Source organism: Micropterus salmoides, unplaced genomic scaffold, assembly GCF_014851395.1.
Source record: "Micropterus salmoides isolate LMB-PRFRI ecotype aquatic unplaced genomic scaffold, ASM1485139v1 Ms_hic_scaffold_11, whole genome shotgun sequence".
Taxonomy (NCBI): Eukaryota; Metazoa; Chordata; class Actinopteri; order Centrarchiformes; family Centrarchidae; genus Micropterus; species Micropterus salmoides.
In genome coordinates, this window is record NW_024040152.1 from 36,123,049 (window position 1) to 36,149,093 (window position 26,045).

Below are 26,045 nucleotides of genomic sequence, written 5' to 3' on the forward strand. Positions count from 1 at the left end.
TAGTGTTGTCTGATTTTTGTAGTGTTGTCTGATTCTTGTAGTGTTGTTAGCGTTGTCTGATTCTTGTAGTGTTGTCTGATTCTTGTAGTGTTGTCTGATTCTTGTAGTGTTGTCTGATTCTTGTAGCGTTGTCTGATTCTTGTAGTGTTGTTAGCGTTGTCTGATTCTTGTAGTGTTGTTAGCGTTGTCTGATTCTTGTAGCGTTGTCTGATTCTTGTAGCGTTGTCTGATTCTTGTAGTGTTGTTAGCGTTGTCTGATTCTTGTAGTGTTGTTAGCGTTGTCTGATTCTTGTAGCGTTGTCTGATTCTTGTAGCGTTGTCTGATTCTTGTAGTGTTGTTAGTGTTGTCTGATTCTTGTAGTGTTGTCTGATTCTTGTAGTGTTGTCTGATTCTTGTAGCGTTGTCTGATTCTTGTAGTGTTGTTAGCGTTGTCTGATTCTTGTAGTGTTGTTAGCATTGTATGATTCTTGTAGTGTTGTCTGATTCTTGTAGCGTTGTCTGATTCTTGTAGTGTTGTTAGTGTTGTCTGATTCTTGTAGTGTTGTCTGATTTTTGTAGTGTTGTTAGCGTTGTCTGATTCTTGTAGTGTTGTTAGCGTTGTCTGATTCTTGTAGTGTTGTCTGATTCTTGTAGTGTTGTTAGCGTTGTCTGATTCTTGTAGTGTTGTCTGATTCTTGTAGTGTTGTTAGTGTTGTCTGATTCTTGTAGTGTTGTTAGCGTTGTCTGATTTTTGTAGTGTTGTTAGCGTTGTCTGATTTTTGTAGTGTTGTTAGCATTGTCTGATTTTTGTAGTGTTGTTAGTGTTGTCTGATTCTTGTAGTGTTGTCTGATTTTTGTAGTGTTGTTAGCGTTGTCTGATTTTTGTAGTGTTGTTAGCGTTGTCTGATTCTTGTTAGTGTTGTCTGATTTTTGAAGTGTTGTCTGATTCTTGTAGTGTTGTCTGATTCTTGTAGTGTTGTTAGCGTTGTCTGATTCTTGTAGTGTTGTCTGATTTTTGTAGTGTTGTTAGCGTTGTCTGATTCTTGTAGTGTTGTTAGCGTTGTCTGATTCTTGTAGTGTTGTCTGATTCTTGTAGTGTTGTTAGTGTTGTCTGATTCTTGTAGTGTTGTCTGATTTTTGTAGTGTTGTTAGCGTTGTCTGATTCTTGTAGTGTTGTTAGCGTTGTCTGATTCTTGTAGCGTTGTCTGATTCTTGTAGCGTTGTCTGATTCTTGTAGTGTTGTTAGCGTTGTCTGATTCTTGTAGTGTTGTTAGCGTTGTCTGATTCTTGTAGCGTTGTCTGATTCTTGTAGCGTTGTCTGATTCTTGTAGTGTTGTTAGTGTTGTCTGATTCTTGTAGTGTTGTCTGATTCTTGTAGTGTTGTCTGATTCTTGTAGCGTTGTCTGATTCTTGTAGTGTTTTAGCGTTGTCTGATTCTTGTAGTGTTGTTAGCATTGTATGATTCTTGTAGTGTTGTCTGATTCTTGTAGCGTTGTCTGATTCTTGTAGTGTTGTTAGTGTTGTCTGATTCTTGTAGTGTTGTCTGATTTTTGTAGTGTTGTTAGCGTTGTCTGATTCTTGTAGTGTTGTTAGCGTTGTCTGATTCTTGTAGTGTTGTCTGATTCTTGTAGTGTTAGCGTTGTCTGATTCTTGTAGTGTTGTCTGATTCTTGTAGTGTTGTTAGTGTTGTCTGATTCTTGTAGTGTTGTTAGCGTTGTCTGATTTTTGTAGTGTTGTTAGCATTGTCTGATTTTTGTAGTGTTGTTAGTGTTGTCTGATTCTTGTAGTGTTGTCTGATTTTGTAGTGTTGTTAGCGTTGTCTGATTTTTGTAGTGTTGTTAGCGTTGTCTGATTCTTGTTAGTGTTGTCTGATTTTTGAAGTGTTGTCTGATTCTTGTAGTGTTGTCTGATTCTTGTAGTGTTGTTAGCGTTGTCTGATTCTTGTAGTGTTGTCTGATTCTTGTAGTGTTGTTAGCGTTGTCTGATTCTTGTAGTGTTGTTAGCGTTGTCTGATTCTTGTAGTGTTGTCTGATTCTTGTAGTGTTGTTAGTGTTGTCTGATTCTTGTAGTGTTGTCTGATTTTTGTAGTGTTGTTAGCGTTGTCTGATTTTTGTAGTGTTGTTAGCGTTGTCTGATTCTTGTAGTGTTGTCTGATTCTTGTAGTGTTGTTAGTGTTGTCTGATTCTTGTTAGTGTTGTCTGATTTTGAAGTGTTGTCTGATTCTTGTAGTGTTGTCTGATTCTTGTAGTGTTGTTAGTGTTGTCTGATTCTTGTAGTGTTGTCTGATTCTTGTAGTGTTGTTAGCGTTGTCTGATTCTTGTAGTGTTGTCTGATTTTTGTAGTGTTGTTAGCGTTGTCTGATTTTTGTAGTGTTGTTAGCGTTGTCTGATTCTTGTTAGTGTTGTCTGATTTTTGAAGTGTTGTCTGATTCTTGTAGTGTTGTCTGATTCTTGTAGTGTTGTTAGCGTTGTCTGATTCTTGTAGTGTTGTCTGATTTTTGTAGTGTTGTTAGCGTTGTCTGATTCTTGTAGTGTTGTTAGCGTTGTCTGATTCTTGTAGTGTTGTCTGATTCTTGTAGTGTTGTTAGTGTTGTCTGATTCTTGTAGTGTTGTTAGTGTTGTCTGATTCTTGTAGTGTTGTTAGCATTGTCTGATTTTGTAGTGTTGTTAGCGTTGTCTGATTTTGTAGTGTTGTTAGCGTTGTCTGATTGAAGTGATGATGACTCTGTAGAGGAGCTACAGGCCGCAGCTCTCTCACCCAAACACAGACCGATGATCTGTTGCAGTGTGTTCACGTCTGGCTGTCTGACACACACACACACACACACACACAAGGTCAGACATGATGTCATGGTCATGGTTTGGTGTGACGGGTTAACGCTGCATCACCTGGGATACAAACACAGTGTTTCCATGGTAACCTGCTCACCATGACTCAGTTTGTGCTCAGAGTTTATTTAAAGTTCCATGAGAGATGTTTCCTCACTGTCTGTCTGTCTGATCTGTCTGTCTGTCTGACCTGTCTGTCTGTCTCACCTGTCTGTCTGCAGGTGGCGGGTAGGAAAGGTTTCCCTCATGTGATCTACGCCCGTCTGTGGCGTTGGCCTGATCTCCATAAGAACGAGCTGAAACACGTGAAGTTTTGTCAGTTTGCCTTCGACTTGAAGTACGACAGCGTGTGCGTGAACCCCTACCACTACGAGAGGGTGGCGTCTCCCGCCACCACAGGTAAACACACACACTCTGCCAACAACCCACGGTAACACGGCAACAGATGCATGTTTACTAACAATAACCTTTTTATTTATGGTGCATATTCAGAGTCATGTGTAGTCTGACGCCGGTTTCAAACAACAATGCACATTTTAAATTCCGATCACGTTAATCACGCGAGTTTGACCGCTAGACGTCTCGCTGTGTTCACACACAACCCGCCCTTACTGACACAGAATCAGAAACACTTTATGGATCCCCGAGGGGATCAGAGTTGCACACTTGAAATAATAAAAAAATAATAATAAAAAAAAAAAAAATAAATATTATATATATATAAAGACAAATATAAAGGAGTGTGGGTCTGTACAATATTTACATTATTAAAGAATCGTTATTGTGAACCAAAAAGGACCAGTGGATAAATAGCAGCAGAGAATATTGCACATTAATTATTGAACAGATGATATTGCACAAAAACAGATAATAATGTCTACTAACTTAACTAAACTTAAGTATCTTAAGTGTTGAGTCTGTTAGTTTCCGCTACCCTCAGCCTGCTGCCCCAGCATGCAACAGCAAACAGGACAGCACTGGCCACCACAGACTCATAAAACATCCTCAGCATCGTCCTGCAGATGTTGAAGGACCTCAGCCTCCTCAGAGACGGCTTTGGCCCTTCCTGTAGAGGCCCTCAGTGTTCTTGGTCCAGTCTAGTTTATTGTCCATGTGCACTCCCAGGTATTTGTAATCCTCCACAATATCCCACAGGGACCCCCTGGATGAAAACAGGGGTCCCTGGTGCCTTCGCTCTCCTCAAAAACATGATGCTGATTTGTTGTTTGCACTCTTAGTACTTTTACTAAGTATTAGTACTTTGTCCACCACTGAGGTGAACTGATCGCAGACACGTGGAAACAATCAGAACAGTTTTCAGTTTATTTCCTGCTGAAGCAGAAATGCAGCCGAGCTGCAGCAGCAGTCTGAATAAACAAACTACGTCTTTAATATTTAATTATATACAGTAATACTCTGGTGTTGGAGTAGATGGTGTCATATTACATGTAGTAATCACTTCAGGCAGTACTGCAGTTTAAGTACAGGCTGATCTGCTTTTAAACTGCAGAGTTTTCTAATTTTATTTACTTAATTTGTTTATTATTTATTTATTTACTTCTGATGTATAATTGACTTTATGAAAAGCAGCATCACAGGCAGCAACAGACGCCGTCGGAATCGACTCTCGGAACTTTTCTGTATTGATCTGTAAACAGGATCAGTACAGTCTCACCTGTTGTCCCCTCTGGTCCTGGTCCCTGTCTTCCTTCAGGTCCTCAGTCTCTGATAAAGGAGGAGTTCATACAGGACTGTCTGCAGATCGACCTGCCCCCCCACGCTGAACCCTACAACCAGCCCCGCCCTGTCAGCACGTATCCCAGCATGCTCCTCTCTCCTCCAGGTCAGACTGTCAGTCAGGTGCATCACTTCATATTTAAATCGTTTTGTGTCTTGACGTCGTGCCGTCTCTCCCGCAGGCAGCAGCTCCATGGCGGCGGCCGCTCTGGCAGCTGGCGGCGTTGGCTGCAGGAGGAGCGGTGGTGAGGGCGGCGGCCTCCTTCAGATCGCCCTGCCTCAGAACCACGGGGGCCGCGCCTCCCCGCCTCACCCTAACCCCTCTCACACGCCCCGGCCTCCTCACCCGCCCACCCCGACCTCCCCACATCAACAGAGCCCCGAGTACAGCAGCCCCCCCAAAACTGGTACAGAACCTGTACTGCTACACACACCTGAGTACTGAAGTACTCCTAAATAAACTGTGGGCGTGTTTGTATTACGGCTGTGTTGCGGGGTCAGGATAACAGCAATAATACTATACTATACTATAATACTAGTAATTTCTTTTAGAATGAGTGGTAACAGTACAAGTTGTAGTAGAAGTAACAGAACCAGTACAGCTGAAGTCGTAGAAGTAGCAGTAGTATTAGCAGTAGTAGAAGGAATAGAGGCTGTAGCAGTAGTAACAGCATTCGTAATAGTAGAACAGTTTGGAATAGTAACAGTAGTAGTAGCAGTACAAGTACTACTAGGTAGTAGCAGTAATACAAGCAGTAGTAGTAATGGTAGAACTAGTAATACAGCAGTCATAGCAGCAGTAGTAGCAGCATCAGTATTAGCAGAAGTAGTACCACAGTACTACATAGATACTGATGTGATGTGAGACAGAGACTGACCTGTTTCCTGTGTCTCTGCAGCCACCTGGCCAGGTAACAGCCCCGCCCCTTACAGCCCTGCAGGACCTCAACAGAGTGGGCGGAGCCACCAGCAGCCTCCATTACATCATCACAACGCCCCCAACACTCACTTCTGTATGACATCATATGTTCAGATATCAAGTACTGCAGTAGAAGTATGTTTCTCTAGTACTTTGAAGTAGTACATCATACTGAGTCTAAATGTTTGTTCCTGCAGGGTCACAGCATCACAGTACTGCTCCATATCCACAACCAGTGTCCAACCACCCAGGTAACTCCTGTTGTCCCAGGTGTCCTCCCTCGCTCTGTTTCACTGTCTCACTCTGTCCCCTGGTCTCACTCTGTCCCCTGGTCTCACTCTATCCCCCCTCGCTCTGTCTCACTGTCTCACTCTGTCCCCTGGTCTCACTTTGTCCTGTTTCACTCAGTCTCCCCTCGCTCTGTTTCACTGTCTCACTCTGTCCCTGGTCTCACTGTGTCCCCTGGTCTCACTCTATCCCCCCTTCGCTCTGTCTCACTGTCTCACTCTGTCCCCTGGTCTCACTTTGTCCTGTTTCACTCAGTCTCCCCTCGCTCTGTTTCACTGTCTCACTCTGTCCCTGGTCTCACTGTGTCCCCTGGTCTCACTCTATCCCCCCTCGCTCTGTCTCACTCTGTCCCCTGGTCTCACTTTGTCCTGTCTCACTCGGTATCCCCTCGCTCTGTTTCACTGTCTCACTCTGTCCCCTGGTCTCACTGTGTCCCCTGGTCTCACTCTATCCCCCCTCGCTCTGTTTCACTGTCTCACTCTGTCCCCTGGTCTCACTGTGTCCCCTGGTCTCACTCTATCCCCCTCGCTCTGTCTCACTGTCTCACTCTGTCCCCTGGTCTCACTGTGTCCCCTGGTCTCACTCTATCCCCCCTCGCTCTGTCTCACTGTCTCACTCTGTCCCCTGGTCTCACTGTGTCCCCTGGTCTCACTCTATCCCCCCTCGCTCTGTCTCACTGTCTCACTCTGTCCCCTGGTCTCACTTTGTCCTGTTTCACTCAGTCTCCCCTCGCTCTGTTTCACTGTCTCACTCTGTCCCTGGTCTCACTGTGTCCCTGGTCTCACTCTATCCCCCCTCGCTCTGTCTCACTCTGTCCCCTAGTCTCACTTTGTCCTGTTTCACTCAGTCTCCCCTCGCTCTGTTTCACTGTCTCACTCTGTCCCTGGTCTCACTCTATCCCACCTCGCTCTGTCTCACTGTCTCACTCTGTCCCCTGGTCTCACTGTGTCCCCTGGTCTCACTCTATCCCCCCTCGCTCTGTCTCACTGTCTCACTCTGTCCCCTGGTCTCACTGTGTCCCCTGGTCTCACTCTATCCCCCCTCGCTCTGTCTCACTGTCTCACTCTGTCCCCTGGTCTCACTTTGTCCTGTTTCACTCAGTCTCCCCTCGCTCTGTTTCACTGTCTCACTCTGTCCCTGGTCTCACTGTGTCCCCTGGTCTCACTCTATCCCCCCTCGCTCTGTCTCACTCTGTCCCCTAGTCTCACTTTGTCCTGTTTCACTCAGTCTCCCCTCGCTCTGTTTCACTGTCTCACTCTGTCCCTGGTCTCACTCTATCCCACCTCGCTCTGTCTCACTGTCTCACTCTGTCCCCTGATCTCACTTTGTCCTGTTTCACTCAATCTCCCCTCGCTCTGTTTCACTGTCTCACTCTGTCCCTGGTCTCACTGTGTCCCCTGGTCTCACTCTATCCCACCTCGCTCTGTCTCACTGTCTCACTCTGTCCCCTGATCTCACTTTGTCCTGTTTCACTCAATCTCCCCTCCCTCTGTTTCACTGTCTCACTCTGTCCCTGGTCTCACTGTGTCCCCTGGTCTGACTCTATCCCCCCTCGCTCTGTCTCACTGTCTCACTCTGTCCCTGGTCTCACTGTGTCCCCTGGTCTGACTCTATCCCCCCTTCGCTCTGTCTCACTGTCTCACTCTGTCCCTGGTCTTACTCTGTCTCACTGTCTCACTCTGTCCCCTAGTCTCACTTTGTCCTGTCTCACTCGGTCTCCCCTTGCTCTGTCTCACTGTCTCACTCTGTCCCTGGTCTCACTCTGTCCATGGTCTCACTCCGTCCTCTGGTCTCACTTTGTCCTGTTTCACTCGGTCTCCCCTCGCTCTGTTTCACTGTCTCACTTTGTCCCTGGTCTCACTGTGTCCCCTGGTCTCACTCTATCCCCCCTCGCTCTGTCTCACTGTCTCACTCTGTCCCCTAGTCTCACTTTGTCCTGTTTCACTCAGTCTCCCCTCGCTCTGTTTCACTGTCTCACTCTGTCCCTGGTCTCACTCTATCCCACCTCGCTCTGTCTCACTGTCTCACTCTGTCCCCAGGTCTCACTTTGTCCTGTTTCACTCGGTCCCCCCTCGCTCTGTCTCACTGTCTCACTCTGTCCCTGGTCTCACTCTGTCCATGGTCTCACTCCGTCCTCTGGTCTCACTCCGTCCTCTGGTCTCACTTTGTCCTGTCTCACTCGGTCTCCCCTTGCTCCGTCTCACTGTCTCACTCTGTCCATGGTCTCATTCTGTCCCCTGGTCACACTTTTTCCTGTCTCACTCTGTACCCAGTCTCATGCTGTCCATGGTCACACTTTTTCCTGTCTCACTCTGTCCCTGGTCTCACTCTATCCCACCTCGCTCTGTCTCACTGTCTCACTCTGTCCCCTGATCTCACTTTGTCCTGTTTCACTCAATCTCCCCTCGCTCTGTTTCACTGTCTCACTCTGTCCCTGGTCTCACTGTGTCCCCTGGTCTCACTCTATCCCACCTCGCTCTGTCTCACTGTCTCACTCTGTCCCCTGATCTCACTTTGTCCTGTTTCACTCAATCTCCCCTCGCTCTGTTTCACTGTCTCACTCTGTCCCTGGTCTCACTGTGTCCCCTGGTCTGACTCTATCCCCCCTCGCTCTGTCTCACTGTCTCACTCTGTCCCTGGTCTCACTGTGTCCCCTGGTCTGACTCTATCCCCCCTTCGCTCTGTCTCACTGTCTCACTCTGTCCCTGGTCTTACTCTGTCTCACTGTCTCACTCTGTCCCCTAGTCTCACTTTGTCCTGTCTCACTCGGTCTCCCCTTGCTCTGTCTCACTGTCTCACTCTGTCCCTGGTCTCACTCTGTCCATGGTCTCACTCCGTCCTCTGGTCTCACTTTGTCCTGTTTCACTCGGTCTCCCCTCGCTCTGTTTCACTGTCTCACTTTGTCCCTGGTCTCACTGTGTCCCCTGGTCTCACTCTATCCCCCCTCGCTCTGTCTCACTGTCTCACTCTGTCCCCTAGTCTCACTTTGTCCTGTTTCACTCAGTCTCCCCTTGCTCTGTTTCACTGTCTCACTCTGTCCCTGGTCTCACTCTATCCCACCTCGCTCTGTCTCACTGTCTCACTCTGTCCCCAGGTCTCACTTTGTCCTGTTTCACTCGGTCCCCCCTCGCTCTGTCTCACTGTCTCACTCTGTCCCTGGTCTCACTCTGTCCATGGTCTCACTCCGTCCTCTGGTCTCACTCCGTCCTCTGGTCTCACTTTGTCCTGTCTCACTCGGTCTCCCCTTGCTCCGTCTCACTGTCTCACTCTGTCCATGGTCTCATTCTGTCCCCTGGTCACACTTTTTCCTGTCTCACTCTGTACCCAGTCTCATGCTGTCCATGGTCTCACTCTGTCCCCAGTCTCACTCTGTCCATGGTCTCACTCTGTCTCCTGGTCTCACTTTGTACTGTCTCACTCGGTCTCCCCTTGCTCTGTCTCACTGTCTCACTCTGTCCATGGTCTCACTCTGTCCCCTGGTCTCACTTTGTCCTGTCTCACTCTGTCCCCAGTCTCATGCTATCCATGGTCTCACTCTGTCCCCTGGTCTCACTTTGTCCTGTCTCTCTCGGTTACCCCTTGCTCTGTTTCACTGTCTCACTCTGTCCCTGGTCTCACTGTGTCCCCTGGTCTCACTCTATCCCCCCTCGCTCTGTCTCACTGTCTCACTCTGTCCCCTGGTCTCACTTTGTCCTGTCTCACTCGGTCTCCCCTCGCTCTGTTTCACTGTCTCACTCTGTCCCCTGGTCTCACTTTGTCCTGTCTCACTCGGTCTCCCCTCGCTCTGTTTCACTGTCTCACTCTGTCCCTGGTCTCACTGTGTCCCCTGGTCTCACTCTATCCCCCCTCGCTCTGTCTCACTCTGTCCCCTGGTCTCACTTTGTCCTGTTTCACTCGGTCCCCCCTTGCTCTGTCCCTGGTCTCACTGTGTCCCCTGGTCTCACTCTATCCCCCCTCGCTCTGTCTCACTGTCTCACTCTGTCCATGGTCTCACTCTGTCCTGTTTCACTCTATCCCCCCTCGCTCTGTCTCACTCACCCTGTCCCCTGGTCTCACCCTGTCCTCTGTACCTCAGGTCCAGAGTTCTGGTGCTCCATCTCCTACTTTGAGTTGGACGTTCAGGTGGGGGAGATGTTTAAGGTCCAGTCCAGTTGTCCTCTGGTGACAGTGGATGGTTATGTGGATCCTTCAGGAGGAGACCGTTTCTGTTTGGGACAGCTGAGTAACGTCCACCGTACCGCCACAAGCCACCGTGCCAGGTGACCCGTCTGACCCGTAACAGTCACTGGTGGCAGCTGTACTCACGTATACCTACTGACTTTGGTTCTTCTTCTGCGTGTTCTTGTCCTGCAGGCTCCACATCGGTCGGGGGATTCAGCTGGAGTGTCGGGGGGAGGGGGATGTCTGGATGCGTTGCCTTAGTGACCACTCCGTGTTCGTCCAGAGTCTCTATCTGGACCGTGAGGCAGGCCGAGCCCCAGGAGATGGCGTCCACAAGATCTACCCAGGAGCTTATATCAAGGTGAGACGAAACGCAGCCGTGCGTCTCTGTCGATCATGTACAGAACCGTCTGAGGTCACAGACACTGGTCGGGGGGGATAGAACCGATCCAGGGACCATTTTGAGTACCAGGACCATATTATGGCTCCTGTTAGCGGCTCCCGTTAGCAACTCTGTTAGCAGCTGCAGTTAGCAACTCTGTTAGCAGCCGCTATTAGTGGCTCCTGTTAGCAAATCTGTTAGTAGCCACTCTTAGCGGCTCATGTTAGCAACTCTGTTAGCAGCTCCTTTTAGCTACTGCTGTTAGCAGCTCTGTTAGAAGCTCCTGTTAGTGGCTCCTTATAGCAAATCTGTTAGTAGCCTCTCTTAGCAGCTCCTGTTAGCAGCTCCTGTTAGCAACTCTGTTAGCAGCTCCTGTTAGCAGCTCCTGTTAGCAACTCTGTTAGCAGCTCCTGTTAGCTACTCCTGTTAGCAGCTCTGTTAGAAGCTCCTGTTAGTGGCTCCTGTTAGCAAATCTGTTAGCAGCTCCTGTTAGCTACTCCTGTTAGCAGCTCTGTTAGAAGCTTCTGTTAGTGGCTCCTGTTAGCAACTCTGTTAGCAGCTGTTGTTAGTGGCTACTGTTAGCAAATCGGTTAGCAGCTTCTTTTAGCTGCTCCTGTTAGCTACTCATGTTAGCAGCTCTGTTAGAAGCTCCTGTTAGCAGCTCTGTTAGAAACTCCTCTTAGCTGCTCCTGTTAGCAACTCTGTTAGCAGCCACTGTTAGTGGCTCCTGTTAGCAAATCTGTTAGTAGCCACTCTTAGTGGCTCCTGTTAGCAGCTCTGTTAGCTACTCCTGTTAGCTGCTCCTGTTAACAGCTCCAAACTGAAATTCAAAATGTGTTTCATGTCTGTGTTCAGATCAGAAGTGTTAAAGTTTGTTAATCAGCTGCAGCTGCTGACAGACGACAACATCTGAATGCACCTGTCTGCATGTTCCCTCCACCCCCTCACCTGTCGGCCTCTCTCTCCAGGTGTTTGATCTGAGGCAGTGTCACAGGCAGATGCAGCAGCAGGCGGCAGCAGCTCAGGCAGCAGCAGTGACTCAGGCAGCGGCGGTCGTCGGTGCGATTCCCGGGCCGAACAGCGTGGGGGGGATCGCTCCTGCCGTCAGTGAGTATCACCTGTCTCTCTCTCTCTGGGCTGCAGCAGGTAACATCAGCAGTGACACCTGAGTGTAATCTGTCACAATCAGTCACACATTCAGAGAGCACAGCGCCACCTGCTGGATGCACCTGAGACCCCCCACATTTAAAGACATCTGGAGACGGCGGTTATGAGAATAAAATCTTGAAATATTTTAAGAGGAAGAAGGGTTAATATTATGTGATGTACACACACTTCGTAACTGCATCTGCCGACCACTGCAATAAATAATCGACTATTCGGATTATGAAACACGTCTTATTCAGCTATCAGCTTTTAAATTCAGCAGCAGTAAAGACAATAAAATGAATTTGTCGTGTCACGGACCAAACAGGTAAATACAGTAAGAAATAACTCAGCTGACCTCATTTAACTAGTGACAGAGCAGCTTACGGCCGGTGCTGCCGAGACAAACTGACACTACATTTTATACAAAGAAAGTCAGAACTTCACATGTTACATCTGCTGAATTTACAAGAGGGGACAACCAATAAGGAATTTGTGGTCGACAGCGTTTCACAGAGTTTATATTGTCCTCTAACTCAACAACTCACTAAACACAGTGATTCTTAAAGGGAGTCTGGTGCGAATTAGCTGCCAATTCAAATTACTGCAGGTTTGGAGGACAGAGATCTGATGAACAGGATTGTTGCGTATAATAATTATTTGCTCCTCTCAGCACCATTAACAACAAAATGTATAAAAAACATTGCAGCTCAAAACGTGAAGCAACACTGCTTTAAACATTAAGCTAGCTTGCGTGCTAACTACTGCGTGATCCTGCATCATGGGTGCTTTACAGTGTGGAGGAGACGCTTTCAGAAAGACACCTGTGAGTTGTTGTCGTGAATCCGACAGGTGAGTGACGTTGTGACTTCCTGTCTCCCTCCAGGCGTGTGCTCGACGGCAGGTCTGGGCGTGGACGACCTGCGCAGGTTGTGTATCGTGCGTCTGAGCTTCGTTAAAGGTTGGGGGTGTGATTACCCGCGGCAGAGCATCAAGGACACCCCCTGCTGGCTGGAGGTTCACCTGCACCGAGCGCTGCAGCTGCTGGACCAGGTGCTGCATACGCTGCCGCCACGAGAACACACGCTTTGACATGCCGCCACAGGTGTGTGTGTGTGCGTGTTTTCACTGTGGGAGTGTTTAGCTCACAGGACGGCCAATCACAGCAGAGGATTCGTCCACAGCTGAAGAGGGAGGAGAGAAGTTGGAACACGTTGACTGACAATATTCACAGGCTCCGCCCACCCCATCCTCCTCCACACTGCTCATTGGTCGCTTCAGAAAGGCTTCAGACAATCAGCCAACCAACACATGCCTCTTGTCGGTCAGTGAGTTTCCATGGATACCAGCATCATATTAAAGGGTCAGTTCACACAAACCGCCGCCTCCTTCAGCGGCGTCTCCTTCCTGTCTGACGTTTTTAAAGATATTCATTGATTAAACTGGATGTTCCGTCTTTATCAGGCAGAAGCTGGTGAATTAAATGTTGTTTCACATAACCCCCCCCCCCCCCCCCCCCAAAACAAGTGCAGCTGCTTCAGGTTTTTAACACATATGCGGTGGCTGTGGCTCAGGAGGTAGAGCGGGCAGTTCCGTTAATCGTAAGGTTGGCGGTTCTGTCAGTGTATGAATGTGTGTTTGAGCACTTAGGCTCAGTGAATAAATATATATGTAGAAATGTGTGTGAATGGTGAATACAGATGTAGTGTAAAAGCGCTTTGAGTGGTCGAAAAGACTAGAACCCCCAGCCCCCCCCCCCAAGTTAATATTATAAATATGTCAGTGTTAATTATTGTTAGTAGTAATTATAAAATTCATAATAAATGAAAGCTATATTTATCATTTACTGTTGCTTTATAGATGTACTTTGGGTAGGTGGCAATGGGGGGGGGCATGAAAGATTTGTGAGCTGGGCGAAGCCCCCAGTGTTTCAAGAGCCTGGAAACGCCCCTGGGGACCAAAACCAGACTTTCACCCTGGAGACTGCTGTTTGTTTCCTGTGTGAAACAAAAACTCAACATCTGTTCCTCTCAGTGATGTTACTTATGTAACCTAAGTTCTAACTTATGTAAGTTACATAAGTAACGTAGATATTTTCACCATGATCTGTTGCTGAACCATCAAGAACTGGTAACATTTTATTTTGAAAGTCTAACCGGATGTTGAATAGCCCTACATACACTCCTCCCAGCTCCTCTCTTCTCTCTGTTCGGATTATAATGAGGACGCCGACCCTGGAGCAGTGAGAGACCGTGGATGGACGTTGTCTTGGTCCTCAGTCCATTCTTAATGTCTCAGCTTCAACAACAAGCGCTCACAGTTCCAGTGGCCGGTTTGATTTGATGTGATTTTACTGGACAGGAACACAAATAAATGCAGAAAAAGATGCCGTCACAGTGACAATATACATTTCTCTGAACTGTCGTGGATAACACACGAAAGTTACAAACTTATTTCCATTGTGGACCTGGTTAGTTTTTTTTAAACTCAAAAAGGTTCTGCCTCTGGGTATAAAATGACCCGGGTCTCCTGCAAAGCTTCCTGTGGCCCCGCAGGAGCGAACGCATCAGAGACTTTCCAGATGTTGTCAAAGCGAATCGATCAAAATCAAGCTTCTGAATTCTGAAACGAGTCGGGGGGGTTGAGACGCTGAAAAATATTTATCTCTCTGCCGTAAGTCAGTGGGAGGAGTCTCTGTGGGGCCGCTGTGCAGCACACGACCCGGAAGTTGTAATTCCACAGATTGCGGTGCACTTCCTGCGGGCTCGTTTGCACCACCCCAACTTCCTGTCTCTCCACACATCGAGTGAAACAAGTCGGTGATTTTAACAGTGGGTGAATTATTCAGTCAGTTAGGGACCTTTGGAGCCCGGGGCCCATTTCAGCTGAATGGGTCACCGGGCCGGTTCAGTGTCTGCCCCGGGACCAGTTCGGTGCAGACACTGAACCGGTTTAGTATCACTGGTTCACACAGATGAGTTGGTGCCACATTAACTGTGTGTGTTTGTGCTGTTTGACCCGTGGAGTTCCTCAGGGGCCAGTTCTGGGCCCCCTCTTATTTTCCCTTTAGGACAGTCTGTCAGGTATTTATAAAACTGTTCTGGATCAGTACCTGCTGTGTCTGCGGTTTGGGTGAACTGACCCTTTAACATCCGGAAACGACCAGCCGTCACATTTCCCGCTTCAACAGGATGCTGAAAGTCTATTGATTATTTATTGTTATTATCTACCAAAGATCCTGCTCTGGATGACATCGTTTACTGTTTACTTTGTGATTTGGATTATTTATTCTGTCATCAGTTTTTTCTCTCAGCTTTTTGTTTTTAATGCTTTTATACTGAAAGGGTCTATAACTGTAACGTCTGCTGTTTATTAAAAATGAATCTTTCAGCCGTGTCTCTGTTTTCCTTTTGGTTCCTGAAGCTCCATCAGCAGCTCAGTCAACTCAAATATCGTTTTTATTTACTCTCTGAATTTCAAGTTTTTCCTCAGAATCTTAATTTTATTTTCTGAATTTGTACTTTGACTTTATTCTCTTTACTTCCTCTTAACTTTATTATTTTTCTCAAAAAATATGAATTGTCTTGTTCTTTTCACTACTAGAATTGAAGTCATTATCTTTAAACATAAATAAAAGAACAAGTTGAATGTTTTCCTGTTTGATGATGTCTGTGTCTGGCTGTGGCTATGGAGGTAGAGCGGGTTAGCTGTTCATGAAGATCGGCGGTTCAATTCCTGGCTCCCCCTGGGTGTCGAAGTGTCCTTGGGCAAGATACTGAGCCATGAATTGCCCCTGGCGGCTGTTCCGCCAGAGTATGAATGAATGTTAGATGTAGTGTAAAAGTGCTTTGAGTGGTCGAAAACACTAGAAATGCTATATGGATTATATTTACATACATTAAATATGAATGAGGGATAAATAAAGTTATTATTATTAATTAAGTGAATATCAACAACCTGAGTGCAAAAATAATGATCCGTTTGTTTAAATAAAAGGTGCACATAGAATCAGAATCACTTTTGTTGGCAGGTCTGTGTTCATTTAACTCTGTATACAAACTATATCTATATCTATATGTATATATGTATAGATATAGATATAGTTTGTGTTTGTTTGTGTATATATACAAAACCAAGGAAATTTGTAGACAGTGAAACATTAGTGTGATGGAGCAGGATGCAGGAATAAATATTTTTGTGCAGATATTTTTATATACATGCGATAAACAGCAGGTAGGTGTGTTTTAAATGATGTAAATAGTTTACAGCTGAAGCAGGAGTAAAAGATAATATATACATGTGTGTACAATACTTGTTGTTTTGTGTGTTTTATTAATGAAAAACTTGAAGGTATCAGTGAAATATGGCGCCAATTAAGACAAAGAGTGGAAGTATGTAAAGTTTAAATGTTTCATCTTCGCCTTCTGATTGGTTACAAGGAAGTACCGCCTTTGTAATTCTAACCAATCAAAGGGAAGAGTCTTGCATAATAAGATGCCGGGGCAGGAACTCGGTGAATGGCGTATCAGCGGACCAATAGGAGAGCAGAATCTGAACATACATGAATATTCAGAACGGCGGGGGCGTGGTCTCCAGCGGAGGTCGGGCGCGAGCGAACATGGAGGTTTAGTTATCCGCTGGTATCTGCTGGAGAAGGACGAGCAGCGAACCGTGTTTTATTTTCAGTTTTCCTTTGTTGTACTTTGTTTCTCTGCCCTCTGTTCGGGCCTCAGCATGGACATGAAGAAGAGGATCAGCCTGGAGCTGAGGAACAGAAAACCCGCTGAGGTGTGTAACTACAACACACTTTAATTTATTTATTTCCAGGAGGAGAGACGGGTGAAGGAGGATGGAGGCTCGAGCGACGTGACGGTGCTGAAAACATTCAGGTCGAGGACTCCGCTGAACCTGTTCAATTATCTCTTCCGACATTTTGACCCAGAAAACAACTTCCCGCAGCTCCATCATGGAGGAAAGTCCTCCGCACGTTCCCGCCGCGGACAGGCTGCCTCTCGCGCCCTGACTTCTCGCCCGCTCGCGGGGACTCCCCGGAGCTCCGCGCGAGCGTCCTGCAGCTAGCACACGGGCTAAGAGGCTAACCTGGCGAGCGCCCAGCCCTCTCAACAGCCCGCTGGCCGGGGTTAGTTAGCCGGGGCTCGGCGCCGGGACTCGGTAGTAAACGGTAAATACACCTGCGCGTGTTAGTCTGGCTTCTGTTTGTTTAAACCCGCCTGGTTCCGCGCGCGGCCGAGCAGCTACCATTTTAACCTTCGCTGTTAAAGAGTTGGTTATCCACGATGCTCGTAATCTGATGGCGCGTCAAGCCAGACTCCATTCTTAAATCTCCAACTTAGACATTTACTGGGTCACAAGCCAGATTTATTCTCTGCCCGAGCACGAGTTCGAACATTTTACAGTTGTTCAGGTGCTGGCGGACATTTCGGCCCACACTTAAACCAACAACAGTCCTTCATTTAGAGTAAACTCCGTGCTGCTCCCGCCCCCTCTGCTGTGTTGTGCTGCCGTTATTAACGGTGGTTCGGATCGTGACGCTGCTGCACGCGACGGTTCTGAAATCACATTGAATCACCTGAAGAAATACGAGATGCAACGTTACAGCCGGTCTGACGGTTTGTTTGAAGGGACGATTCAATCCTCAGATGATCCAGTTTGGTTGACGAAGCGATGTCAACATTACTGTAATAATTACCCGGGAAGGCTCGCGGTGTCCTCACCGGCAGGTGTTCACCTGTTGGTACAGAAAGAACATGTTCAGTAAATACTTTGTACAGAAGTTCAGTGGTTTTTTAACCAGACTTGGTGTCGTGTGGTTTTCTAACCGTCTCTGGTTCCAGTCCAGGTTTGTCAGGTGTTGCAGTGCTTCCTGTAGACCTGGTCTGATGAGGTCTTGATGCACAATTTAAGTCACAGTAAAGATTTGTAAACCATCAAACCTTTTGTGAGGCTGGAAGCACCAGTTCCCTGATTAATTTGCTGTTAATGTTGCAGCTCTGACAGTGAAGTTTCTCACTTTCAGGACTTCAGGGTCACAAACCAACCTGCAGCTGACTGATGTGTTAATCACTAATCTACTGAACGTGAACATTTCCCATCAGATGAGACTCTTTACAGCGTGAAGACAAACCTTTCTCCCCCTCTGACGGACCAAACACACCTTGAGTTTCTTGCCACTGATCAGCTGTATGTCCTTACACATGTATCAGCTGATTGATCGCTCAGGCTCATTACCTGAAGCAGGTTTAAACTGTGAACTCAACACCCTGACTGAAGCTGCCCTGCTGGGTGAGGGGGTCACATGGTCTCTTGTTGTTGCTGCTGTGGTCACATGGTCTCTTGTCGTCGTGGTCAGGTGGTGGCACTGGTGGTGGATAACTGTCGCTCCAGTGACGGGGAGGTCGAAAGCCTGACGGATGAGTACACGGGGCTGGAGATCCTCAGCATGGTGAACGTCGGCCTCGCCTCGCTCTCCAAACTGCCCTCGCTGCCCAAACTACGCAAGGTCAGTCCCACACTTGCTGTTTCCCACAATGCAACACGGTTTAATAAAGGTTTTTACTGTTCACTGCTTCCTCTGGTTTTTCACACGTTGTGGTTTACAGATGAAACGTTAAACGGTTAAAGTGACCAAAAAGATCAGAGTTGGATGTTAGAATGTGCTGAAATGATCAAAACACACATTTCACCAAGTTTATATTGAAAAGCACAAATAAAAAGAACTTTTTGTTCACGCAAACATTAAAATAACAGCCGATACCTGATGAAACATGAAAACCATATCAGATGTGCATTAAAGATGTTACATCATTATATATTATTGAATAATAATTCATTTAGCTGAAGCTTTTATCCAAAGCGACTTACAATATCTATTTATGTGAGCGGTCGCACGCCTCTGGAGTGTTACATGAACACGGGACTCCAACAACAAAGGCATGTGTCTAATCCACTGCGCCATCACCACCCCAGTTGTTATACCAGTAAATGCTGTGACCTCGTGCACAATTACACCAATACAGATGAGTCTTAAGCAGAGACACCACAGTCCAAAATGATTTTCTATTTTGCTTTAATCACTTTAATTTTCAGATTTCAAGTTAATTTTTATCACCATATTTTCATTAAATATACAAAACAATCTTAAAAAGTGTGTATATAACATTCTTTGTCATGTTTTATATCAAGGCCATTAGGGCTGAAACGATTAAATCGATTCACTGGATTACTAAAAAGCACAAACTACACATTTATTACTGTCGCACATCAAGCTTACGCCGTGTGAACACGACGTGATTATGATGCCGCTGTTTGCAAAGTAAAGGAAGAGAGAAAATAGGGAAGGTGTCCAAACTATGGGATTATTTCAGTTAAAGAAAACATCTCTGTAATATATATATATATATATATATTATATATATATATACACACACACACACGCGTTTGTTGTTGTCTGCCGGCGGCAAGCAAAAGTACTTCTTAAACGATGATTCAATGTACAATCTGTAGAATACTCGATTACTAAAACATCGTTAGCTGCAGTCCATCAACCACAGATCGTGTACATTTCATCTTTTCCATGTCAGAGCTCGATATGAAATCATAAATACTGAAGTTTGTTTCCTAGAGCTCAGTGTTAGCTAGTCCATATATCACATATCTATCAGAGATGTGTTCATGTAACAGTCATTTTTATACTAAAGTGTGTGAGCTAATCTTTATTATCATCATCATTAATATTATAATATTAGACATTACATTGTTAGTGTACAGTAGAGTTGTGCTCACACTATTTGCTTTTATTTTTTTATGTGCAAATATATCTTGGCAAGTTCAAACCTACAATAAACCCGATTCTGAGCTTTTAGTTTTGGGGGATGAAGCCTTGTTATTATAATCAGAGCGATGCAGGCGGCCTCTGCGCTGGGGGTATTGCTCAATATCAGCAAGAACGCACGTCTCAAACCGTCAGCGGCGCTCGTGACGTTGCAAGTTCATTCTTCCATGAACGACTAGCAAGAACGTTGCCGTGCCTTTAGTGTGGGAGCACATGACCATGAACAGGAGGAAACTTGAGGTTTCTGCTCACAGGGATTTCTTTTAAATACTTTAACCTCATTACTTGAAGCTTGGGCCACGTTTAACATGAACATCCAACATTATAACACTGTAGATGAGTCATAAAATGTGGAAAAGCAAAATGTGTCGACTAACACGGGCACATTTACAGTTATGTAGATTAATGTGTGCTGTCCTCATAAAGAAATAAAATTAATTGGATTATATTTACAGGAAGTATCAAACATGTTACAAGTGTTTATTAAAAGTACAATAAAATGTTTAGGAAATTACTTAGAAATTATTCTTTGATTCTGGCCTCTTTATTTTGCTTTTAAAGTCACCAAATTAATGCACTTAACTTTAAAATGCAAACATTTTTCTTCAGGGGGGGCTTGAGGGTCGATGTCCACCCACCATAGTCTCTCAAAATCCTGTGCGTACCAACAGGTGTGTGCGTACCAACAGGTGTGTGCGTACCAACAGGTGTGTGCGTACCAACAGGTGTGTGCGTACCAACAGGTGTGTGCGTGTGTGTGTGTGTGTGTGTTGCAGCTGGAGCTGAGTGATAACACCATCTCAGGAGGTCTGGACACGCTGGCAGAGAAGTGTCCCAACCTGACGAACCTGAACCTGAGCGGGAACAAGATCAAGGAGCTGAGCAGCATCGAGGTTCTGGTAGGTTTGTTTACTACATCAGCTGTTTCCTCAGACGCCACCAATAAGATGGCGTCTTAATAAGCTGGTCTCTCCAGACTCTGTTCGTTTCATGGAGTACTGCATTTCATTATTTTATTTTATATTTTTTACATGAGTTTGGTTTTGGACAACATTTGTTTCAACACTCGAGCGCACACGCTGCAGGAAGTACACACTGAACTTAAATCCAGCGTATCTCTGGAACATGATGTTGGCTCACCAGCTGAGGATCAGGTGATCAGAATCTGTGAGTTTAACATCTGCAGCTGTCTGATCGGCACTCGATGTCTCAGGCCTGAGTTTTAAATGAGATAAACCAGATGTGACCCATTCACACCTGGCTTAGCGACTGAGTGGCAGTGAATGTCGTCCTCTGGTTTCACCGATTCTCTCTCGTCTGCAGCAAAACCTGAAGAACCTGAAGAGCCTGGACCTGTACAGCTGTGAAGTGTCCACGCTGGACGACTACAGGGAGGGCGTCTTCGAGCTGTTGCCTCAGCTCACCTATCTGGACGGGTACGACCAGGAAGACAACGAGGTGCCCGACTCGGAGGCCGACAACGGTGAGACTCGAGCCGCCTCCACGTGCAACCTCAGGGCTGCTCACAATTCATTTTCACAACCGACACGTTCCTGAGATGCAGCCGTGACATTAGTGACCTGTAGGGACAGAAGTCAGGGTGGGTAGAATAGAGGCGGGCAGAGCCGCCGTGACGTCCCCGGTTGGTTTCTGGTCCACCGTTCTGAACTTTCCAGTTTGGCATTTTGGCCGTCGCCATTTTTGTTTTTTAGAACCACACGTGACCATATTTGGACGAGAGGGTGGAGCTAGCTAGCTTGGTTAGCTTGCTGCATCTGTAGTTCACGTTAGCTGTGATATTAGCTGGGATGCTAATTTTAGCTAGCGACTAGGCTGAAAACAAAACGCACTCACTGAAAAATGAGCAGCCGACTCCTGATGGGCTTTTTCAGCGGCGCTGGTTAAATGTTCACAGAGCAGTGGATACGAGTCGCCTCTATCCTGATTGACAGGTCGCCAATCAGCTTGTAGCCCCGCCCTAAAGCCTCCCCTGCTTCCTGGTCTCTGTTCCTCTAAATGGGACCATAATTTACTAAATGAACATCATGCTGTGTTGAAGAAGACTTGAAACTAGCGACTGAGACCAGAAACTCATCAGGAAAGTGTTTACTGAGGGAATAAATCAGCTGACAAGTAGAAACAGTTTCTCACCGACTTCTATACAATCACACTTCTTTCTGCAGCCAGAGGAGTCGCCCCCTGCTGGCTGCTAGAGAGGACGCAGGTTTAAGTCGCCCCCTGCTGGCTGCTAGAGAGGACGCAGGTTTAAGTCGCCCCCTGCTGGCCGCTAGAGAGGACGCAGGTTTAAGTCGCCCCCTGCTGGCCGCTAGAGAGGACGCAGGTTTAAGTCGCCCCCTGCTGGTTGCTAGAGAGGACGCAGGTTTAAGTCGCCCCCTGCTGGCTGCTAGAGAGGACGCAGGTTTAAGTCGCCCCCTGCTGGTTGCTAGAGAGGACGCAGGTTTAAGTCGCCCCCTGCTGGCTGCTAGAGAGGACGCAGGTTTAAGTCGCCCCCTGCTGGCTGCTAGAGAGGACGCAGGTTTAAGTCGCCCCCTGCTGGCTGCTAGAGAGGACGCAGGTATAAGTCTCCCCCTGCTGGTTGCTGGAGAGGACGCAGGTTTAAGTCGCCCCCTGCTGGCTGCTGGAGAGGACGCAGGTTTAAGTCGCCCCCTGCTGGCTGCTAGAGAGGACGCAGGTTTAAGTCGCCCCCTGCTGGCTGCTAGAGGACGCAGGTTTAAGTCGCCCCCTGCTGGCCGCTAGAGGACGCAGGTTTAAGTCGCCCCCTGCTGGCTGCTAGAGAGGACGCAGGTTTAAGTCGCCCCCTGCTGGCTGCTAGAGGACGCAGGTTTAAGTCGCCCCCTGCTGGCCGCTAGAGGACGCAGGTTTAAGTCGCCCCCTGCTGGCTGCTAGAGAGGACGCAGGTTTAAGTCGCCCCCTGCTGGTTGCTAGAGAGGACGCAGGTTTAAGTCGCCCCCTGCTGGCTGCTAGAGAGGACGCAGGTTTAAGTCGCCCCCTGCTGGTTGCTAGAGAGGACGCAGGTTTAAGTCGCCCCCTGCTGGCTGCTAGAGAGGACGCAGGTTTAAGTCGCCCCCTGCTGGCTGCTAGAGAGGACGCAGGTATAAGTCTCCCCCTGCTGGTTGCTGGAGAGGACGCAGGTTTAAGTCGCCCCCTGCTGGCTGCTAGAGAGGACGCAGGTTTAAGTCGCCCCCTGCTGGCTGCTAGAGAGGACGCAGGTTTAAGTCGCCCCCTGCTGGCTGCTAGAGAGGACGCAGGTTTAAGTCGCCCCCTGCTGGCTGCTAGAGAGGACGCAGGTTTAAGTCGCCCCCTGCTGGCCGCTAGAGGATGCAGGTTTAAGTCGCCCCCTGCTGGCCGCTAGAGAGGACGCAGGTTAAAAGGTCCAGTGTGGAACATTCAGGAGGGTCTACAATCTAAGATCCATACCTGTGTTCTCAGCGGTGTGACATGAACCGTTCTGTTTTTATCACCTTAGAATGAGACATTTCTGTTTACAGACACCGCGAGGCCTCTTAAAGGGACGCCACTATGTTGAGCCGCCATGTTTCTACAGTAGCTGAAAACGGACAAACTGCTCTACAGAGTGCGTTTCAGAATTGCGCTGGATACATATGAAGTAGCAGCAGCAGTAGGACCAGGTGTTGACAGTTTTCAGCCTATACGTTGTTGGATTTAGAAATTAATTTGCTCTGATGATGTTAATCCAACACGTCTTTGTAGCAGCGTCCATGTTGTTCAGACTTATGAGCACATGAACACACTGAAGTCTGAAGAACGACTTCACAACTCAGTAAATGGGCCAATCAGAGGAGCACCTGAATGCACCGTGAGCCGCTGGTTGCAATTCACAACCCTCACTACTAGATGGCACTAAAACGTACACACTGAAGCTTCAGGGTACCTCCGCACGGCTTCACTTTTCAGACCTGGAGCTTCCTGCTGATCCAGAATCAGGCTCTGCTCCAATCAGAGCTCACACCTGATGCTTCATTGTAGGCGCTGCTTTCAGTTTAGTTCATGACTAAAATGTGGGACAGGGCTGTAGAGCCTGGGGGATTTCTGGCACTTTATATTACAGAGTTTGATTACTCTTTGTGAGGTCTCGATCATGATGTGTTTACACCAAAGACACTAGAGAAGAAGAAGATCACACCTGACATTTTTACCTCCTAATTAATTTAAGAGACGCTGCTCTCCGTGGGGCGTTCAGGTGCTTCAGCAGGTCGGGAAACGGCTGATATTTTCCCTGCAGCTGTAATGAAACTAAAATGACATACGTTTGTTCCAGACGATGACGACGAAGCCGGCCCACCTGGAGATGACGACGATGAGGAAGAAGAGGATGAGGAGGAAGGCTCTGAAGGCGACGAGGACGAGGTCGGCCTGTCGTACCTGATGAAGGAGGGAATCCAGGTGAGTCTACGGCAGGTGACGTCTAACATGGCGTCCACGGGTCGTATCGTTTCACCGACGTGTTTGTTCTTCGTCTCAGGATGAGGAAGATGATGGAGACTATGTTGAAGAGGAGGAGGACGAGGAGGAGGAGGAAGAGGAAGATGGAGGTTAGTGTTTTAAACTGCTGCAGGGTGAAGATCAGAAGACCGGTCCTGATATTGATCCTGTAACTGGCAGGAGCCGTTCAGGGGCTTTGGTCACGTGGTCTTCCTCGGCAGTGGTCTGATGAAGACCATGTGACCTGATGGAACGCCGCTAAAGGGACGCTGTGGTTGTTTTGTCCTCAGATGTGGACGGAGCAGCTGTTCAGGGGGAGAAGAGGAAGAGAGACGCAGAGGATGAAGGTGACGATGACGATGATGAATGATCACCTTCACACGCTGTAACACCTGACCCCCCTCCTCCCTCCCCCCCCCCCTCCCCCTCCGGTGACCTCTGACCCCGCCGGCCGGCTGCAGACTGACAGGTTCAGGATCAGAAACAGATCAGTACTGATGAACAGGAAGTGTTTGTGTCTCTGTGTTGTGATTGGACAACGGGGACAGCCAGAAAACTTTATTTACAAACAGACGTTAAACAGTACTAGAAGTACTTTTACTGAAGTACAGAGTGCAGTAATACTTACCGCAAAGATTCAGATACTTTATTCAGTAAAAACGACCTCGGATCAGCTTACGTTACCATAGTGACTGAAACACCGCCGCACGGTGATCGCAGCAGCGTTAGCAGAGCGGTCCACGCGTGATGCGTGCGGCGCGTTTAGAGGGGACAAACACGAGTCTGAGCGTCCTGCGCAGGACGTTACTTAGCAACATTAGCATTGTGGCTATGCTAGTGTCGCTAACAGTGGTTCTGTCTGAACTGCACGCTGACGTCTGAACATCTTTCTCTGATCTGAGGTCAGTTTGTTCTCGTTCGTCTGTCGGGCAGCAGTGATTGGCTGAGCAGCTCAACTTCCTCTTTCAGCAGCAGGTGGGCGGAGTCAGACAGGCGCCTGCAGGAGCGTTTGACGGCGTACAACTACACTACAGAGGAAAGTACCTCTGCAGAGTACTTTTACTTGTAACGCAGTATGTTCAGACTGCGGTGGTGTACTTTTTACTTCAGTCGGTTCTTCCTCCTCGGGGTGTTTCAGGTGTCGGATCTTTTAGTTTGATTATTGATCTGATTTTAAGGTTCAGTCCAGGTCACCTTTTCCCCCTCAGTCTCAAAGACTACAGTACCCATGATCCTCAGCAGCTGTTGCCATGGAGACTTTTTTTCTTTTTTTCTAAATTGATCCAAAATCCAGAAGTGATTTAAAAGCTCTCTGATTGGATGACTGTGAGATTTGTGTCTTTATTTATAAAGGACTGTTACTATAGCGTCAGGCCCCCCCGCCCCCCACCTGTCGGTCTGCAGCTCCTCGGCCCGGCTCGGCCCGGTCTCTCTGGGTCCTGGTCTGTGTAAATAGAAGTGGTCTCTGTAGGTTTCTGCCGTGTCGTCCTTGTCGACCCTGAATGTTCCACCTGAAGCTCCTCCTCCTCCTCTGAGTTGATTTTATTTTTTTACCCCGTGTGCCGGTCGTGTCGCTGTAACGAGTTTTTCAATAAAAACAGATAATTTTAATCAGCTGTTTCCTCTGTGTGACTTCACCCTGAATCCAAACGTTAAATTAATAATCAAGACAAATTTATTCATTTTCAGGCCAAACGGTCAAATGAAAATGTTTTAAAACGTAAAAAATAACTTATTCGTGTTATTATTTAAAGGGACAAACTGTAGTTTTCAGTCAGCAGACGTTTGTTGTTGACAGAAGTCGCCACACTGGTGACCTGGGGAGGATTTCTGTTCTGTGTCTGCGGCGGCGGCGGCCATGATGTCGCTGCTTCGCCGTGGCGTCCTTCAGCTGGTTGTTTTTCCTTCAGACTTCAGTTTCTAATCAGAGCTGCAATTAATTAAATTAGTTGTCAGCTCTTAAATCAATCGGCAACTATTTTGATAATCGATGAATCAGTTCCTGCGTCTTCATGTCAGACACCAGACTTTCTTCTCATCACGAAGAAACTTCACAAGCTGAATGTAAACATCAATAGAAGCTTTTTATGAATTAGTTTTACATGCAAATGAGGTATTTCCTCATTAAATATGTGCTGATTTGCATATCACACAAATCCATTTTCCAGCACGTTGATAAGAGTCAGATGGATTTTTTTGTGATAAAATACCAAACGGCCATTTAGAGAAGGGTTTTCAAAATATTGTATTTATTTAAAATGTATCAATATGGAGAGATTTGACATCAA

General features: G+C 47.1%; 2 protein-coding genes across 4 annotated transcripts; both read left to right on the forward strand.

The window, feature by feature from the left end:
- Nucleotides 1–3,023: 3,023 nt before the first annotated feature.
- On the forward strand, nt 3,024–15,093 carry LOC119898232 (mothers against decapentaplegic homolog 4-like; the record flags this gene model as incomplete). The annotated part of the gene is given in 9 exon segments (XM_038712415.1): nt 3,024–3,207; nt 4,523–4,651; nt 4,728–4,952; nt 5,445–5,558; nt 5,662–5,715; nt 9,828–10,011; nt 10,106–10,274; nt 11,264–11,402; nt 12,328–15,093. Coding segments are annotated over 9 exon segments (1,404 nt in total), but the record flags the coding sequence as incomplete, so codon positions are not given.
- A 924-nt stretch (nt 15,094–16,017) lies between these two features.
- LOC119898233 (acidic leucine-rich nuclear phosphoprotein 32 family member E-like) lies at nt 16,018–25,368 on the forward strand. Of its 3 annotated transcripts, none has more exons than XM_038712416.1 (7): nt 16,018–16,229; nt 17,812–17,961; nt 20,070–20,192; nt 20,617–20,776; nt 23,594–23,718; nt 23,798–23,867; nt 24,048–25,368. In XM_038712416.1, the coding sequence occupies exons 1-7, from the start codon at nt 16,176–16,178 to the stop codon at nt 24,125–24,127; spliced, it is 762 nt and encodes a 253-aa protein (XP_038568344.1). In that variant the 5' UTR covers nt 16,018–16,175; the 3' UTR covers nt 24,128–25,368. The 3 variants fall into 3 exon arrangements, with proteins under 3 accessions (XP_038568344.1, XP_038568346.1, XP_038568345.1); XM_038712418.1 differs by lacking the exon at nt 16,018–16,229 and adding an exon at nt 16,308–16,330; XM_038712417.1 differs by lacking the exon at nt 16,018–16,229 and adding an exon at nt 16,446–16,623.
- The last annotated feature ends 677 nt before the right edge of the window (nt 25,369–26,045 follow it).

Excerpts from the sequence above, each read along its gene's own strand:
- LOC119898233 (XM_038712416.1), top strand. The coding sequence starts at position 16,176 with ATGGACATGAAGAAGAGGATCAGCCTGGAGCTGAGGAACAGAAAACCC. Across the intron at positions 16,230-17,811 it reads GGAACAGAAAACCCGCTGAG|GTGGTGGCACTGGTGGTGGA; the intron begins GTGTGTAACTAC and ends CGTCGTGGTCAG. Across the intron at positions 23,719-23,797 it reads TGATGAAGGAGGGAATCCAG|GATGAGGAAGATGATGGAGA; the intron begins GTGAGTCTACGG and ends TCTTCGTCTCAG.